General features: G+C 48.0%; 1 protein-coding gene across 1 annotated transcript in view; it reads left to right on the forward strand.

Annotated features, from left to right (window-relative positions):
* LOC131760308 (guanylate cyclase 2D-like) overlaps positions 1–18,958 on the forward strand; it is a 37,965-nt gene that overhangs the window by 647 nt on the left and 18,360 nt on the right. Inside the window, 3 exon segments of the mRNA XM_059070242.2 lie at positions 13,780–13,890; positions 13,892–14,414; positions 17,901–17,965. Coding sequence (XP_058926225.2) covers positions 13,780–13,890; positions 13,892–14,414; positions 17,901–17,965 — 699 coding nt within the window.

The following is an 18,958-nucleotide window of genomic DNA, read 5'->3' on the forward strand; positions in this document are numbered from 1 at the left end:
AAAAAAAAAAAAATCAGGAATTGAGCATGTATGCATTACTATAATCTACTCCTTACACCCGATTCATGTTTCTCTAACTGTCCCAATAATGTCCTTTAGAGCCAAAGGATCCAGTTCAAAATCTTGTGTTGAAGTATTAGCACTTAGTCTCTTAGTCTCTTAGTCTCTTAGTCTCCTTCAGACTTGAATGGCTCCTCAGCCCTTTCTTGATTTTCATGATCTTGATGCTTTTGAAGATTACAGGCCAGTTATTCTGTAGGATGCCCTTCAACTTTGGTTTGTCTGACGCTACCTCATGATTAGAATCTTGAGCAGGAACATTACAGAAGTGATGTTGTGTTCTTCTCAGTGCATCCCATCAGGTGGCACATGATTTCATTTGCTCCATTACTGGTGATGTTCACTTTGATCACTCTGATGGTTCTTGCCAAGCTTCTCCACAGGAAAATTACTGCAGAAAATTATTTCTTTTCCACTTGTGATGAATAAGTATTTTGTGGGGAAAATGAAACTGAAATCTGAAACTGCATCAGTATCCCATTCTACATCAAAATCTCCCTCCCTCCTCCTTCTTTCCCTCCCTCCCTGACAGTTTGGACTTCTGGTTTCTTTTTTTTTTTTTAATTGAAGCATAGTTGATTTACAATATTGTGTTAGTTTCAGGTATACAGCAAAATGATTGAGTTATATATACATGTATTTTTTTTTTCAGATTCTTTTCCATTACAGGTTATTACAAGATATTGACTAGGGTTCCCTGTGCTGTACAGTAAATTCTTTTTTTTTCTTTAACATCTTTATTGGAGTATAATTGCTTTACAATGGTGTGTTAGTTTCTGCTTTATAACAAAGTGAATCAGTTATACATATACACATGTTCTCATATCTCCTCCCTCTTGCGTCTCCCTCCCACCCTCCCTATCCCACCCCTCTAGGTGGTCACAAAGCACCAAGCTGATCTCCTTGTGCTATGCGACTGCTTCCCACTAGTTATCTATTCTACGTTTGGTAGTGTATATATGTCCATGCCACTCTCTCACTTTGTCCCAGGTTACCCTTCTCCCTCCCCCTATCCACAAGGCCATTCTCTAGTAGGTCTGTGTCTCCATTCCCATCTTACCCCTAGGTTCTTCGTGACTTTTTTTGGTTTCTTATTCAATGAGTTATAATCTGTTCTTCTTATTATTTATTTTGACACACAGAGTATTCCAGATTTGACCCCAGCAACTTCTGTGTCTTTTTGATATATCCCAATCATTCTTTGAGTACTTCCTTACTTTCCATGAGCTTTTCCAGGCTCATCTTTTTCCTTCCTTGTTCCAGGCTTGGAATAAGCCCTTTCTACAAGGAGCCCTGCTTCCTTTTAGAAGCTAAGATCTAAGTGTTAAGGGTGCTCATTGCTCTTGGAATGTTACTACTCCAGCTCCTCTCAGTGGAAAGAGCTAGAAAACATATCTATCTGGAAAACCACGTGTTCATCCCAGTAACTCCCATTCCACTCCAACATCACACAGAAAATTCTATTTTTCTCTCTTTCCATATTTGTAACTCCCTCCTCTAACAGTGAGAAAACTGGCTTCCATTATGCTGAATATATTTACTTATTTAATCATATATAACCAGTCTGCCCTCATAGGTACTGCCCCCCTCCTTCATGTGGGTAACTTCCTAATCCTTTCTGTGCTCTGATACCCTGTGCCAGGCCAACTCCCATATGGGCCCAGGACTTGGCAAAGGGGAAGTAAAGGTCAACGCTTGTTGAACTGACCTCTCAATGGTCAGTCCTTAACACTGACCAAGAAATTCAAATCTTATTGTATGAAAATCTCTTTTAACTTTGAATTGTCACTGCAAAGGAAATCATTTGCTCCCATAACTGGGAAGAGAATTTTAAAAATAATGTCAAATAAGGAAAACACATGGTTAAAAATTCTCAGAGAATTCTTGTACCCTCAGAATACATTGCTGGACTCCTGATTTGAGACCCTTTCTCTAAAATGCGTGTTATGCTTCTGCACCTTTGTAAGCAACGTTCCCTAGGGTGGTTACACAATCTCGATAACTATGAATCATTGTTAAGCAGGCTCACTGTTAACGATTCTGGTGCCCCTGCTCTGCTTGGTCCCAGACTGAGAAACAGTGACTTCTGGTATCTGTTGTTCACTATTATTCCATCTCCTTCTTGGCTGTCGGCTGACATTTCTTAGGCCTGCCAGTGTGCCCACCTCCAGGGTGCTTCCTTCTGATTTATTGGTTTAATTTGAAGAGGTCTGATGAGCCAAATCACTGGACTAGATAAGAATATGTGGAAGTGGAAATCACTGTGTTAGTATTGGTTCAGCCCATACCACACCCCCAGTTTCTCTTTCTGCAGCTGGGACCTGGACAGGCAGGAGGTTCTCAGGTCTGTGGGCCAGTGCCAGCCCCCCAACTTAGGGAGAGGTCAGGTGTTCCCTGCTCTGGGTGCCCAGGGTCTCCCCATCACGGCAGCCCAGACTGTGGACCAGACCCCAGGCCCTCTCCCCACCCCTCCTCTTCTTTTTTTTAAAAAAATTAATTTATTTATTTTGGGTTGCGTCAGGTCTTAATTGTGGCATGTGAGATCTTTGTTGCGGCGCACAGGCTTCTCTCTAGCTGTGGTACGTGGGCTCCAGGTTGCGTGGGCTCTGTAGTTTGCGGACGCGGGCTCTCTCGTTGAGGTGTGTGAGCTCAGTTGTTGTGGCGCGTGGGACTTAGTTGCCCCATGGCATGTGGGGTCTGAGTTCCCTGACCAGGGATTGAACCCACGTCCCCTGCATTGGAAGGTGGATTCTTTACCACTGGACCACCAGGGAAGTCCTCCATGCCTCAGTTTTCTCATCTGGAAAATAGGGGTGAGGGTTGAACGTTGTAGGTCTTAAGGCCCCTCCAGGCTCTGCCCTCTCCTCCTCCCGTCTCTGGCATACCCCCTTTTATTTGCCACCTCTCTTTTTGCTCCTTGTCTATTTATCATACACTATTTCCCTGTCTGTCTCTGATTCTCTTGGAGTTTCTCTCTTTCCTCTTACTATGATTTTATTTCCCTCTCTGAACATCTACTTCCTATCTTAATTTTTCTTTCTTAAATCTCTTTCTCCCTCTCTCCCTTCCTCTGTTTCTATTGCTTCTGATTCTATGGACTCTTTTCCCTCTCTGCCCTTCTCCCTGGCTTTCTACCTCTTCCCCATCAATGACAACTGTGTTCTGAACAGTTTCTCCTTCTTACCCCATCACTACTTGATCACTGCTCCATTTAACTCCCTGACCAACATTGCTTTCTCAACCTATGCCTGGACCAGTGTTTCTGTGTCCACACCCCCTCTCTATCCCTGCCCAGAGTCCCCTTTCCCAGTAATGCCCTGGCCTGGGGCTGGGATCTGGGAGCTGATGCCACGCGGCCCCTACCAGAGCCAGGCTCCTCCCTGTGATGGAGACAGCAGCTGTGAGGCTGGCTCCAGCAAGCACATTGGGCTCAGTTGGCTGCCTCTGTCTGAAAGAAGGCTCCAAAAGTCAGACACAGCACTCAGATGGAGTGTCACGTCCTGCCACAGCCCAAACCTGGAGAGCAGGTGTCAGCTGTACAAGCAATCGCATTCCACGTTTGCATGCATGTGTGTGCACGTGTGTGTGTGTGTGTGTGCGCACACACACACACACACACACAGAGCTGGGGTATGAGCATTGGCAGTTATCTCTCATTGACCTGGCATTCAGGTTTGCCTAAAGAGTGTTCCTCTCGTTGGAGTCTACTATGGCCTCAATTGCAAGCTTTCAGCCCTTGGAACATTCCCCATGTAGACACAGATCAAGGCTCAGTAAGGAGAGAGAATTCTGACCCATCCATGGGTTAGGATCTGGTTTCCATCCTATAAAACCCACAGGTTCTGCACTTTGGTGCCTGGCCCCATGCTTTCCAGAACCCCTAACAGACATTTGCTGCGCACCTCCCAACCCGTGTCAGGTGCACTTGTCACCCCACACAAACCTCACTGCTACCCCGGGAGGCAGGCACAATTGTCCCCCCATTAAGCAGGTGAGGAGACAGGCTCCCAAGATCACAGGCCAGTCCAGAGGCATTTTCAGCCCAGCACAAGTCTGACCTGCCTATAGTGTCCTCTACCCTCTGTGACAATCCAACAATGAAAATTTGACAGTGGGAGGAGAAGCTGAGAGATCCTTCCCAAGCAGACCATTGGCAGCTGGTTCTAGTCTTAGAAAAGGCACAACAGCAAAAAAAGCTGTCAGATCTGATATCCCAGTAGGTGCCATGTTATAGCCAGATATCTGACCAAAGGCTCAGGGTCTGCATTTTGGAGGTGAGGGAACATGGCAGTGAGCTTGGGGGGCACATCACAAGTAGCACAATCTTTTTCTTTTTGGGGGGTGGGCACACTACCAAGCAGCATGCAGGATCTTAGTTCCACACCCCTTGCAGTGGAAGCTCGGAGTCTTAACCACTGGACTCCCAGGGAAGTCCCACAAGCCGTGCAATCTTAAAGGAAACAAGATGGCCCCAAAGGGTGGCCTCAGATGTCAGAGTGGGAAGTGGCAGGCTGCCTGTTTGGAGGTGCCAGCCGGTGGTCTGGCAGCACAGAGAGGAGCTGCCTCCTGCCCCGACTCACTGCCAGGGCCCTCGACATGGAGCCAGCGTGGGTGTCTCAGGTCTCCACGCCCTGGTGTCACCTCACGCATTCAGCCCTGCTCCCAGAACGTGGCTAGCTCTGCAGAACTGTGCTGGGCCAGAGCTGTCTGGGGTCCTGGGGCCATGGAGAAGAATTGGACAGCACTTGAGTTTGCAAACTCTCAGCCTCATGCCCTCCAGGGCGCTGCCACGGGCCCCCCTGACAATGTGGCTCACTTTCTCACCAGGCTGCTGCTCCCAGTTTGCTGGGTTCTCCCATCCACTTCTTACTATTTGCTGCTGTCTCCTTGTCAGTTGACATGTCTCGGCCAGCTTGCACTCTGTTGCCTCTGTCCTGCTCATATCATTTTGCTGGAGATTGGGGTCCAGCACATGCATGAGGAGGGGAGGGGCTGAGATTCACCAGACCACAGGATCCATGGCAAAGAGGGTCGCTTCCACCTCCTTTTGTGCCTCCACTTGTTACTGAACAAACGCAAGTTTATGTATCCGAAGCACAGTGAGGCCAAACAAACCTAAACATCAGAGTTTGGAGCAGGGAAAGGTTTACTGCAGGGCCATGTAAGGAGAACGGGTCGGTCACGTCCCCCAAATCCTGAACTCCCTGAAGGGTTTCAGCAAAGCATTTTTAAAGGCAAGGTGAGGCAGGGTGTGGTGGGTTCTCCAAAACTTCTTGATGTCAGAATCCTTTGTTCTTGCAGCTGTCCATGCAGGTCAGGTCATGATGTTCCTGTAAACCTCCAAGGAGACAAATGTTATTTTTTATCTCTATATGAATGGGAAAGTGTTATACCTTTAAAGGTCAGAGCCTTGAGAATGTGTTATCCTGTACATTTCAGGCTATTGACAACACTCTTAACTTGAAGCAAAAACAGTAGAATACAAAGGTTAAAGTAAAAGAAACAGATCTAATATGGAGTCAGATTTGTTCTTCCCTATAACACATCCTCCACTAGGTGGCAATCCTCTGCCTCTCCCACTAGGTTACAGCAGGGGACTTGGCTTAGTAACCCAATCTCCTTGGTACCAAGGACAGAGCTGGCATAGAATAAGGGCTCAGGAAAGGTTGAAGTCACAGACAGACGAAGGGGTGAATCTCAACAAGCTGTACTCATGAATGGGAGGAGCTTTATGAAGAATGAAGGCAAAGATTCTGCTCAAGCCAGGACAGGGTGTGGGGCCACGTGATGCTGGTGGAAGAGGCAGACCCTCAGGTGGCAGAACCTGTCACTGTGGTGAACAGCTTTGGGGGCTGCAGAAGCAGGTTTAGACCGGGGTGGGTACGGTCCCACTCAAGTCTACACTGGCCTGCAGCACCTTGGCAGGTTTTAGACGCTGACTTATGAGGAGGAAATGGGCAAATAGAGCACCGCCACTTTTCCTTTGGGTCCTCTCCCAGTCTCAGGGAAGGCCTGCTCTCTACAAGCCACTTGCTAAAACAGGAGCGCTGCAGTGTGGACCTTATTCCTCCTCAGGATCAGGACCAGGGGACCAGCTTATGATCCAAAGCTGGCTCTCTCTTTTGTGTTCCGGGCAGGACTCTCCACTTGCTCCAGGGAAACACGACGTTGGTTTTCTGTTCATTTTTTGAAGGTCTTGGCTTTCTGCAGGTTGCTGCTAGTTGACAAGCTCATTCCAAGGCAATTCAAGCCAGGCCTGGTCCTTGCGATAAATCCCTGGCAGAGATCACGAGTGACAACAACACATAAAATAAATGCCTAGGGAAAAACTCAGCCTTCTGAAACAGATGGCAAATTTACACCCAGCCACCCGAGGAAATGCAAGTCGAGTTCCACATTAAAATGTTAATTTCCCACATTACAGAAGTGTACCTGGAGCCCCTGTGCGGGCTGTTAAGTGGTTATTTGGTATCCACCCCAGGTGGCGGGATGAGTTCACTTAACTCAGCCCTTGTCTCCGAGAACCTTCCTTAGCCTCAGAGCAGTTTCCACCCCTAAAATTTCCACACTCACCTGGAACTGTCTCTATTGCCCCAAACTACTTTGATCCTAACAGAATTTTCTCTATTCACTTAGAAATCTCATCAGGATCCTTGGAAACCATCTTTACTTCCCATCTTGTATTTGCTTGGTGGCCTCGGGTAAGTCAAACGACCACTCTGAACCGTGAATACCTCACTTGTAAGTGTTGAGGGCGTCCGGCATACTGAGTGCTCTCTAGTGTATCCCATTTAATCCTCATGACAAACCTAAAAGGTACACTTATTTCCCCATTTTACAAAGGGAAACAGGGCTCTGGTGTGTGAAGTGTTCTCCCTGAGGTCCCTGTTAGTGGAGGCAGGTGTGAGGGTCTGTCTCTAAGCCTGTGCTCTTTACGCCTCACCCCGTGCCCCGTGGTCTCTGACCTGGTTTTCTGTGTATCTATCCTTTCACCTGCCAGAGTTGCCAACAAGCTACAGACCAGGACCAGGGCTGGCTACAGTGCCCTCCTGCAGGAGGCTTTTTCCTGCCCGGAAACTCTAGTCTAGGCTAATTATTGGAGCCTTGGTGCCCTCTGCTGGATAAAGGCTGAAAGACCAGCCAGCGTCCACCCTGGTACAGTAACATCTTTTTCAAAAGGGCATTTCTTTTCGCCCATCCATCCATCCACCCATCTTCCATCCATCTCAGTTTCACCATTGTCTGGAGGTATCACCCTCATTCTCTGGGGCTCCTGTTCTGCACCAGGGCTCAGCGACACAGAGAGGGAAAGAAGGTAGCCCTGCATCCTGTGTCCCCCTTTCCTGTTTGCAGAGTGCCTCCACCTCATTGTACCCTTTGTCCCCACAGCAACCCTAAGGGCCGTTAAAATCCCCATTTAACTGGCGAGGAAATTGAGACCCAGAGAGGCCAGGCAGCACAGTGCAGTAGAAACAGTTTGGGGGAAAAAGACAGGTTACAAGTCAGGGCTCTGTCACTTACTAATTCTGCCACTTCGGGAAAGTTTATTAAGCTTTATGAACCTCAATTCCTCATCTGTAAAGTTAACTCACCCAATTGATATTTAATGTGCATATGCTCTGTGCCAGGCTTGGCTTTGGGGCTACAGCAATGAATAGGACTGAACAGGTCCTCACCCCTTCAAGCCTTGCAACTGTGAAGGTTATAATGAGGCTTAAATGAGGTGAGAATATACCACAGTGCTACCTGAGTGCCATTTATGTCATGTCATGTTATTACCTATGTGAGGAACGTGAAAGCATTTGGAGATGCTTTCCTGGGAAAAGAAAAGATGAGGGAAAGCTTGGCATTATGTTAAAAAAATAAAAGCAGCATATATTGGGGTTGAGGTCATGGGTTCTGGAACTCGACCGCCTGGTTCTAAATCTCAGCTCAGCCCCTCAAGAGCTTTGTGATCTGCAGCAGCAAAATGGAGACAGTAAATTCAACACAGACTTATTGTATATCTACCAAGTGCCAGGCAGGGTCTTAAGGAGGCAGAAATGAACAAGACAGGGAAGGCCTGTCCTATCTCATAGGAGTGTGACGATGAAATGAATCATTACATGGGAAACACCTATAATGGTCCTAAAACATAACGTGTTTGCTATTATGACTATCTGGGCTATTGCAAAGGCTCTATGGATGGTATTTACTGGTACTTTGTGTTTGATGATGCCTCTTGACTGTCTGGGGCTGATGACAGCCAGAGGGTACAGGCTTGCCCTGCTGGCATAGAGTATAGGACAAGGACCAGGATGTGGAGATCAGAGGACACAGGTTTCTCAGTGCAACAGGACAGAAGCATTAACAGCTGACTGGTTCACAGCAGGGCGTGACCCAGGGAATAGTGAGTGGCCAGTAACCAGTGGATATGTGCAAGTGTGGGTGGAGATACACAGAGCTCTTGTCCTGTCTGAGAGGTGTCTCAGAGACCACTTAAGGCTCCTTCATCAGCTAAGGACTTCCATTTTTCTGGGGGACAGATGGAGTGGACTCTAGAACCCCTGGAGAGATCCTGGACTCCAGTTAGTTTTGGCCAATGAGAAGCCTAGCAGCAAGGGTAAGAGACATGGGATTGGGTTTCTACTTCCATTGATCCTTCCCTGTGGGGACATCATAGTCTGGATGTGTCCTTTCACCTTTCGAGGCAGCCAACTGTCTTCCAGGCTCCAGAAAACTCCTTCCCCTCATCCCTTTGGATCTGGAGAGGCAATAGTTCTGCTACCATTAGTCTCAAGTTACTGCAATATTCTTTAGAAGCCCCTGCTCCCACCTTTATAATAGGCCTTTGTAAACAAGCCCTTCTAGAATTACCCTAATTTGAGTCTGCCCTCAGTTTCCTGTAGGACTCTGTCTAGTGCCAAGAGTGGCCTTAGGAACTTGGTTCTCCAAATAGGATTCTGGAACTGGGTTAGTCCTGTATTTGAGCAACATGGGGATAATCTCCTGCTGGGGGAAATAGGATGCAAGTAATTCATGACATCTGGTAGTATCCCAGTTACTCAAATGATCATGGGTAGTAGCATGGAATGCGGTGCAGGTTGGAAGGCCAGACTTTGGCATAACAAGTGGCTGTGGCACTTTGCCCTGTGGCAACAATATTGGTTATAGAAACAGTGGAGGCACTTCCCTGGTGGTGCAGTGGTTAAGAATCCGCCTGCCAATGCAGGGGACACGGGTTCGAGCCCTGGTCCGGGAAGATTCCCACATGCTGCGGAGCAACTAAGCCCACACGCCGCAACTACTGAGCCCGCGCTCTAGAGCCCGAGAGCCACAACTACTGAGCCCACGTGCCACAACTACCGAAGCCCACGCACCTAGAGACCATGCTCCACAACAAGAGAAGCGACTGCAATGAGAAGCCCACGCACCACAAGGAAGAGTTGCCCCCGCTCTTCTCCGCAACTAGAGAAAGTCCATGCGCAGCAATGAAGACCCAGCACAGCCAAAAATAAATTTATTTAAAAAAAAATCTTCCAAGATCATGGGCATTTATTAAGTTAAAAATAGAAAACAGACAGTGGAGGCACATAGCTTCTTCCTACAGCCCAAGAGATTATATATATATATATATATATATATATATATATATATATATAGAGAGAGAGAGAGAGAGAGAGAGAGAGAGAGAGAGAGAGAGAGAAAATAAATAGAAAATTATGACCATAAAATTGAGAACATGTGTGAACAACAGAAGGTTTCCATGAGAGCTTGAAGGAGTCCCTCATGTCTGTGGGTGCAAGGAGGGTATAACCGAGGGCCAAACCCAGGGTCTGACGGTAAAGGTTGCAGAGTTGCAACACCTCCACCCCAGCTCTCTTATATTGGAGGTGGAGTACTAATAAGAAAGGACTGGGACCCCAGGATATGGGGTGGAGACATCTGGGGAAAAATGGATGGGGCTGAGAATTCTGATCTGCAAATTCCCCTAAATCCCCTTCACCAGCGGAAGCAGCCCCTCCCTACCTAAGTGCACTTCCTTATCTGCATAAAAGCCTTTCGGTGGTCACCCGGGGAGCAGTAATTCTATAAACTGATACCTATGCTCCTCAGAACACCCTCATCATCCTCATCGCCTCCAAGCCCATGACCAGCACTCAGCCCCAGCATAGCCTGGAGGAGAAGTGCAAATTAGTAACCTCAGATACTCAGAAGTTGACCAAGGAACTGATATTGTAATCGAAAAGGTAAACTTGGCAGTTAGTAAGTTTATTACTCCCATGTGGTCTTGCTACATCTAATAAATCTTAAATTTGATGAAAACAAAGACAAAAACAAAGTCAAAAATAAAAACAAAAAAACCCCCTGCACTGTGAGAAGATAGTCTAGACAGTGTAATACTTATAAGACTCTGTCAATGTATATAAGCAGGAGCCTGTGGGAGTGGATTCCGAGGGTGTTAGACCAAGGGGAAGAATTATAAGAATTGATTGGGCCAAATTCACTGACATGGGTGCCCTAGCCTAGGATGTGGAATTTTATTTTCACTTGATCATCTAGGAGGGGTTTTTTAAAAAATTATTTTTTACTGGAGTATAATTGCTTTACAATGTTGTGTTAGTTTCTGCTGTACAATGAAGTGAATCAGCTATATGTATACCTATATCCACTCCCTCTTGGACTTCCCTCCCACTCCCCCTCCATCCCCTCATCTAGGTCATCACAGAGCACGGAGCTGAGTTTCCTGTGCTTTATAGCATGTTCCCGCTAGCTATCTATTTTACGCATGGTAGTGTAAAAATGTCAATCCTAATCTCCCAATCTGTCCCACCCTCCCCTTCCCCCTCTGTGTCCACATGTCCATTCTCTACTTCTGCGTCTCTATTCCTGCCTTGGAAGTAGGTTCATCTGTACCATTTTTCTAGATTCCACATATATGTGTTAATATACGATATTTGTTTTTCTCTCTCTGGCTTACTTACTCCGTATGACAGACTCTAGGTCCATCCACATCTCTACAAATGACCCAGTTTCATTCCTTTTCATGACTGAGTAATATTCCATTGTATATAGGTACCACACCTTCTTTATCCATTCATCTGTCGTTGGACATTTAGGTTGTTCACATGTCTTGGATATAATAATCTGATTAATTGAACCTTGGACACAGTGATGGCCTTACTGAACAATGTTGAAATTCCAGAACTTCCTTGGAACACTGTGTAGGAAAGTCTGAAGCCTCAGGAGAGTGGGCATGTTGGAGTGGATCTATTATATGCAACCTGCTTACAACCCTGGGAGAAGCTGGAGGACACTCCCTTCACGCAAGCATTAAGGAATGCATTCATGGGGGTGGGAGACCTCCCCATCCTTGAAGAACTCTATGGTAGCTGTCCTTTGTAGGCCAGAGATGGCCATGGGGGGTGTTGTAATGGAAGCTCCTTGACCTCAGTGTGAGTAATGGGAAGCCAGGTAGATGGCAGCACTTAACCATCAGAAACAGTGGTTTCTGGGACTCCAGGAGGAAAAAAGAATGGGCAAGCACTAAAGAAACCAGCATTATTGGGCATTCACTATGTACAGCCCAGAGAGGTTGTATAGGATATGTACAATCCCTAGCACATAGTACAAACTTTGTGTACTTAGTAAAGGTTAATTTCACCTTAGTAGGAGAGAGCAGGTGGCAGAGGACGGGCTGAAAATCCATTGGATTCTGGCGTCTATCTCCACATAAGGGTCCACACCAAAAGAGAAGATAGACAAACCGCTGTTATAATTCCCAAAGAATCAATGTGCTGTGATGAGCAGAAGCGTGGACCTATAGTCAGCCCCGACACTTAACTAGCTCTGTGCCCTTTGTCAAATTACCTAGCCTCTTTGAGCTGTACTTCCCTCATATATAAAGTGGGAATAATAATGACAGTACCTGTCTCAGTGGGCTGTATAAATAGTGCCCAGCACAGGACTTGGCACGTAGCGGATGCTCAGTAATGCTGGTTTCTTCAGTGCTCGCCCATTCTTTTTACCTCCTGGGAGTCCCAGCCAGGTGTGGAGCTGTCCGTAGTGCTGAAGACATCCTCCTTCCCTCCCTGCCTCCTTCCCTCAGTTCCTCTCTCCTTCATTCCCTCCTTCTCTTCTGTGCTTGGCTCCCCAGAGCCCTGGGTTCTGAACAGATGGAATTTTCCTAATGGCTTCTTCAGGCCCCTATGGAGGGCAGGAGGGAATGAGCCATATACGAGTCCCTCCCTCAGCAGGAGTCTCGGGAGGCCGGCAGGCAGCCGGAGTGGTGACTCTGGGGCTGTGCGGGCTGTGGTGGGAACGGGGGCTCCCCAGGACAGAGCCCGCTTGGAGAGTCTGACACCCGAGGACGCTCATGCAGGAACCTCAGGATCTGCCGAGAGGCGGTCAATCAGCTCCAACAGCACAGCGTGGCAGGTGGGTCTTTGGGGAGCTTGCCCTGAAGGAGGCAAGAAGGACTAGTTTGGGGTGCAGGAGAGTGACCCTTGGATACAGGGCTTGAAGGACCCCTGGCTCTGACAGGAATCCCCCATCCTCCTTCCCTGGAATATTTTGGTCATTTGTTTGTTAATGTAACTAAAGGCATCTTCATCTTTTTGCGTTATGGTAGTATGGAGTTGACTAGCTTCATGAACTTGGCTCCATGAGCCAAGCTATCTGTGGCTAATCCTCAGTGTCCATCCCCTTGAGTCTAAAACTACAAATGGTCCCTCCTTAGGAGGGTGGCCCCTGAACCCCTTGTGCCAGAGGTGGGAGCACTTGCAGCTCACACACTCCTGGGGGAAGGGTTAGGAGAGGGGACGTGGCCAGCTGCAGAGACAAAAATCACCTGTATCCTAATTTTTGTTGACAGCTAGAATATTGGAGATGAAGGATCTTTGGAGACCCTAAACATATAAACTAAGCCCTCCCTGTACAGATGGCACCGAAAAGGGGGGTCGGAGATGGGGCTGTGCACAGCATTGTAAACCCTTGAGCCACAAGCATACAACAGGGGAGCTACCCCTACCCAGGCGCTGCTTGTGCTTTGGGGCCCACAGAGTCTGGCAGATTTAAATGCTGTGAATGGTGCTGGGCTTGAGGGTCAGAGGCAGAGGAGGCTCAGAGGGAGAACTTGGCCCACTCTGGAAGATGTGTGAAGGAAGAAATAATAACAATAGGTTGAAAGAGGTAAGATTTGTTGAACATATGAGCACCAGGGACTGCTAAGTGCTTCACATTCTGTCATTTAATCATCATGATAACTCCATAAAGTAGGTTTCATTATCCACATTTTACAGAAGAGAAAAATGAAGCTCAGAAACTTCAGAGATTGGTCTAGAGCCACAAGGATGGGAAGCAGTGAACCATGTCTGGCCGGCTCTGACTCTGGAGCCCATGCTGAGCCACTGAGCTCCAGCCCAGGAGCGTGCGTGGGTATCACGGGGCTGTGAGCCAGTCCTGCGGAGGAGGTTAGGACCCCAGAGCTGGGGGTCTTCCCATATCATGGGTCCAAATCCTTCATTTTACCAATGAGGAGACTGAGGTTCTGGGGGCAGGAGGGATGTCTGCCTCAAAATCATGCAGGAAGCACAGGCAGAAAGTGCTAGAAAGCAAACCTTGTCTTTATCCCTCTTTCCAAGGACTGCAAGAGGGCTTGTACCCTGAAGGTCAGTCCTGGAAGCTGCTGCATAGGAAGGCCTGCCAACCCCACCAGGGCCCGTGAGGGTCTACTCTCAGCCATCCAAGGATATTCCCTCTCCTGCCACTTCTCTCTGTGCTGCTTTGGGGCGCTCTCCTGTGACTGGCTGGACCTTCACCCCGGGGGTGTTGTGTCCCTGGGACTGTGACCCCCATCTTCGCTCAGGCCCTCCCCAATGTGACTGCCCAGCTGGCTGTGAACCAAGCCAACCAGGATTCCTCACTGGCACTGGGCTCACAGCTGACTTCTGTGGTTCTTCCCATGGGCTGTGACACCTCTAATGCCCTGACCACATTCCTGACCCACAAGAACTCTGTAGCTGTTTTTGTGGGCCCTGTCAATCCCGTTTACTGCCCAGCAGCAGCCCTGCTGGCCCACGGCTGGGGAAAGACCCTCTTCTCCTGGGTGTGTGGGGTTCCAGAAGGAGGAGGTGTGCTGGTGCCCACCTTGCCTTCGGCTGCCCACGTGCTGCTGTCCATCATGAGACACTTTGGCTGGGCTCACGAGGCCATTGTGTCCTCCCACCAGGACATCTGGTTGGCTACTGCCTGGCAGGTGGCCCTGACTCTCAGGGCATATGGGCTGCCTGTGGGGCTGGTGACCTCTCTGGGACCCAGGCAGCAGGGGGCCACAGAGGTCCTGAAGCAGCTCTGCAGCATGGATGGCCTGAAAAGTAAGTGTATGTGGGTGCTTTCCTCCTTTGGGCAGCCGGGACTTCATATGGCTGCTGATGGGGAGTTTTCTTATATCAGACACTGGGCTGAGCATTTGACAACAAGCCCACATTTAACCCCACAGCATCCCTGAGAGCTAGTTCTGCTGAGGTCTGCATTTTGCAGCTCAGAGAAGGTAAGTAGCATGCCCAAGTCACACAGCTGGCAAGCAGTACAGCTGGATTTTAAGCTCTGATGCATGCGTTAATTGTGGAGTGGGAGCCAAGTGCTTTCTTGGTTCTTGCCTGGTAGAGTGAAGAAAAGGAGAGTGTAGCAGGACCTGAGTCCCAGGAAAGGTGTTAGAGCCATTCTTAGTTTCTTGAAGTTAGAGTCAGATCCTTCATGGATTTGTTGATCAATGGAATGCTTCCTGCATTTATTAAGCCCCTGCTGTGCTGGATGCTGGGTTGTCTGGTGAACAGGACAGACAGAGTGGTTGGTCTCTAGTGGACGACCAAGTGATGGAGAGACAGGTGTATAAGTAGGTTATGACAGAGAGGTCAAGGTCACCCCAGGGAGTGGAGGCCAGGAGAACAAGAGCAGGCATCGGTCCAGGCCTTGGGGGATCTGAGGAGGCTTCTTGGAGGAGGTGGTACTTGGCCTGTCTTTAAGGAATTAGTTAGGCAGGGGGAGTCATGGTGGGGTGGGGTGCAGAAAAGAGGTAGCACCTGGAAAACAGAAGGGACCTTAGTGTTCATCTGGACTGAAGCTTTTTAAACCATGGGTCATGGCCCTTTTAGGCCAAGAAACCAATTTAGTGAATCAGGACTAGCACTGCAAAAAAAAAAAGAAAGGAAGAGGCTGGACTAGAAAGAGAGAGAGAAGAATGTAACTGAGTAGAATAGAATAAAAATGGTGAATGTGAGAGTGGAGGGCAGGCAGCTAGGAAGGTATCATTCTGTGAAATTTCCAGTTTTGTGTGTGTACTCCTTTTATATACTCAGCTTTGCTAGCACACCAAGGTAAAATGTGTTTCTTACTGTGACACTGGCAACAGTTTGAGAACCACTGAGACCAGCCGCTGTGCTCTGTCTTTGAGGGAACTGAGGCTGGTACCAGTGAGGAAGCCTGGGGTGGGCAGCCTCTGAGCTCACGTGGCCTGTAGTGAGTTAGAGCCGAGCGGAGGATGAGGCCTGGCCCAGGTGTGCCTGCCGCCCCTCAGGACGGGCGCCTCACTTCTCTGAGTCCCGTTTGCCAGCAGGGGAAATGGGGATAACGAGACCCACTTCACAGGGTCGAGTGTTTTGTACACACTTCATTCAACTATGGTCACTGAGCTCTGCTCTGTGCCTGACGCTGGCTGAGCTCTGGGGACACAGAGAGGAACTGGCCGGGCTCCAGCAGGGAGGAGCTTGAGGCTGGCGGGAGACAGATGTGGATACGGGGAACCCAGGAGCCCAGAGGCTGGGGGAGCTGATCTGCATGGGTGTGGGTGTGGGCAGGGCTTTGCCAAGGAGGCGACATCAGGGCAGAGTCTGAAAATGAGAAGTGATGGCAGATGGAAATGAAGGGAAGGCATTGCAGGCACAGGGGTCAGCTAGAGCAAAGGAATGGAGGTAGCATGTTAGCGGGGCTAGGAGAATGAACACTTCACTTCTGTGTGGTAGTGGGAGGGAAACCTCACCAGACTCCTGCTCCACCCCTCTTGCAGGGGCTTGAGTTCTGGCCATGGTGCTGGCTTTCAGAAGCCAGAAGGCAGAGTGGTTAGGGGCACATTCTCTGGGATCAGATCACCAAGATCCCACTCCTGGCCCCATTTCCTACCAACTGTGTGGCCTCAGGAGAGTCACTTAACCTCTCTGTGCTATAGTTTCTTCGTCAATGACATGAGGTTAATGAAAGCCCCAACTTCATGGGGTTGTGAAGATGAGGTGGACTACGGTAAGTCCCCTACATATGAATGAGTTCTGTTCTGAGAGCGCGTTTATAAGTCCAATTTGTTTGTAAGGCCAATGAAGTTAGCCTAGATACCCAACTAACACAATCGGCCATGTAGTACTGTACTATAATAGTTTTATAATACTTTTCACACAAAAAATAGATAAAAAACAAACACAAAAAATAAAGAAAATATTTTTAATCTTACAGTACAGTGCCTTGAAAAGTACAGTTTACACTATAACAGTTGGCACACAGGGGCTGGTGTCGAGTGAACAGGCAAGAAGAGTTACTGACTGGAGGAGGGCAAGGAGGTGGGAGATGGTAGAGCTGAGGGATCATCAACAATAGGAGACGGAGGGCAAGCTGCAATTTCACTCATGCCTGAGGTAGATGGAACGCATGTTCGCATCTTTGAAAGTTCGCAACTTGAAGGTTGGTATGTAGGGGACTTACTGTATTGCAGATAAAGGGCTTGGAACAGTGCCCTGCACACAGTGAGCACTGCTTTTTTTTTTTTTTAACATCTCTATTGGAGTATAATTGCTTTACAATGGTGTGTTAGTTTCTGCTTTACAACAAAGTGAATCAGTTATACATATATATATATATCCCCATATCTCTTCCCTCTTGCGTCTCCCTCCCTCCCACCCTCCCTATCTCACCCCTCTAGGTGGTCACAAAGCACCGAGCTGATCTCCCTGTGCTATGCGGTTGCTTCCCACTAGCTATCCACCCTACGTTTGGTAGTGTGTATATGTCCCTGCCCCTCTCTCACTTTGTCACAGCTTACCCTTCCCCCTCCCCATATCCTCAAGTCCATGCTCTAGTAGGTCTGTGTTTTATTCCCATCCTAACCCTAGGCTCTTCATGACATTTTTGTTTTCTTAGATTCCTTATATATGTGTTAGCATACGGTATTTGTTTTTCTCCTTTTGACTTACTTCACTCTGTATGACAGACTCCAGGTCCATCCACCTCACTACAAATAACTCAATTTCGTTTCTTTTTATGGCTGAGTAATATTCCATTGTATATATGTGCCACATCTTCTTTATCCATTCATCTGTTGATGGACACTTAGGTTGCTTCCATGTCCTGGTTATAGTAAATAGAGCTGCAATGAACATTTTGGTACATGACTCTTTTTGAATTATGGTTTTCTCAGGGTATATGCCCAGTAGTGGGATTTGAGCACTGCTTTTAATCAATGTGGGCTTTTATCTTTTAACCTCTCCCGTTGGGTGGCTTAGCTTCCCCTTGTGGCCAAATGGAGAACAGCGCCTCTGACTCCTTGAAAGAGAAAGGAGCATTTTGGCAGAAGCTGGAACAGAAGCCAGGCAGAGGAGATGGGACCAAGAGAGCCCCGGTTCTGTTTCCACTCAGTCCTGATGGGTCTTTCTCTGAGGGCCCTCCCACTATTTTGGGGGCAGGGAGGGGTGGCTCCTGCCCATGGCCCATATAGCCTGAACCCCCAGGGGTCAGCAGAGTCTGGGGCTCCTGGTTCTGGCTTCTACATGACCAGGAGTCCTCAGGCCCCCTATTCCTGGATAGGAATTCCTCCTCAGCAAGGAAACCCTTGGCCTTCCTTGATGGCTCCGTATTCCTGGATTTTCTGAAGAAAGGGATTGCAGTAGGAACCTGGGCCCCAGCCAAAAAAGTGGTGACCCTTTTTTGACTGGGCTTGCTGCTCTGGTCAGGGACCCAAGATGCAGAGGACTCTTACCTTGGGCAGATGCGTGGGACCCTTACATTGGGCAGGATTCTCTTCTGTCCTGGGTGCCTGGGGATGAAATCAGCTGCCTTATTATCATGGGCTGGTTTCTTTTACGAAGGCAAAGGGGAATGCATTCATGTCTGCTTAGACCTGGAGGATGCCACCCAGAGCCACAGTTGAGATCACAAGCCAATGAAACATGGATAAACAAAATGTTTGTACAGTGGAATGTTGTGCAACCATAAAAATGAATGGAGTACTGATATAGGCTACTATATATGGATGAGCCTGGAAAACACGGCAAGTGAAAGTAGCCGGGCATAAAAGACTGCATATTGTACAATCCATTTATATGAAATGTCCAGAAGAGGCATATCCATAGAGACAGAAAGTAGATTAGTGGTTGACTGGGGTTAGGAGGAGAGAGAAATAGGGTGTGACACGTACTGGGTACAGGGTTTCTTTTGGGGGTGATGAAAATGTTCTAGAATTAAATAGTGATGGTGGTTTCATAACTTTGTATATAAAGCTACTGAGTTATACACTTTTTAAAAGGTGAATTTTATGATATATGAATTGTCTAAAATTTTTAATAATGTTAAAAAATAAAAAGATTACAAGCTGGGAGCCAGCCTGCCCAGGTTCCGATGCTGGCTCTACCTCCCTGACAGCTATGTATCCTGGGGCAACTCCTTAATGTCCCTGTGCCTTGGTTTCCTCATCTGAAAGTAGAGCTAATGATGAGCATACTTTTTTGTACTGCTGTTAACTGAATGACTAAATGTTTGTTAAAGTACTTTAGGACAACACACAGCAAGCTGTCAATAAATATTAGCAATTGCCCGAGCCAGTGGAGCAGAGGGAGGGTGGAAATAGGTCAGGCGGTACGCGGGCCTCTCACTGTTGTGG

Source organism: Kogia breviceps, chromosome 7 (genome assembly GCF_026419965.1).
Source record: "Kogia breviceps isolate mKogBre1 chromosome 7, mKogBre1 haplotype 1, whole genome shotgun sequence".
NCBI lineage: Eukaryota > Metazoa > Chordata > Mammalia > Artiodactyla > Physeteridae > Kogia > Kogia breviceps.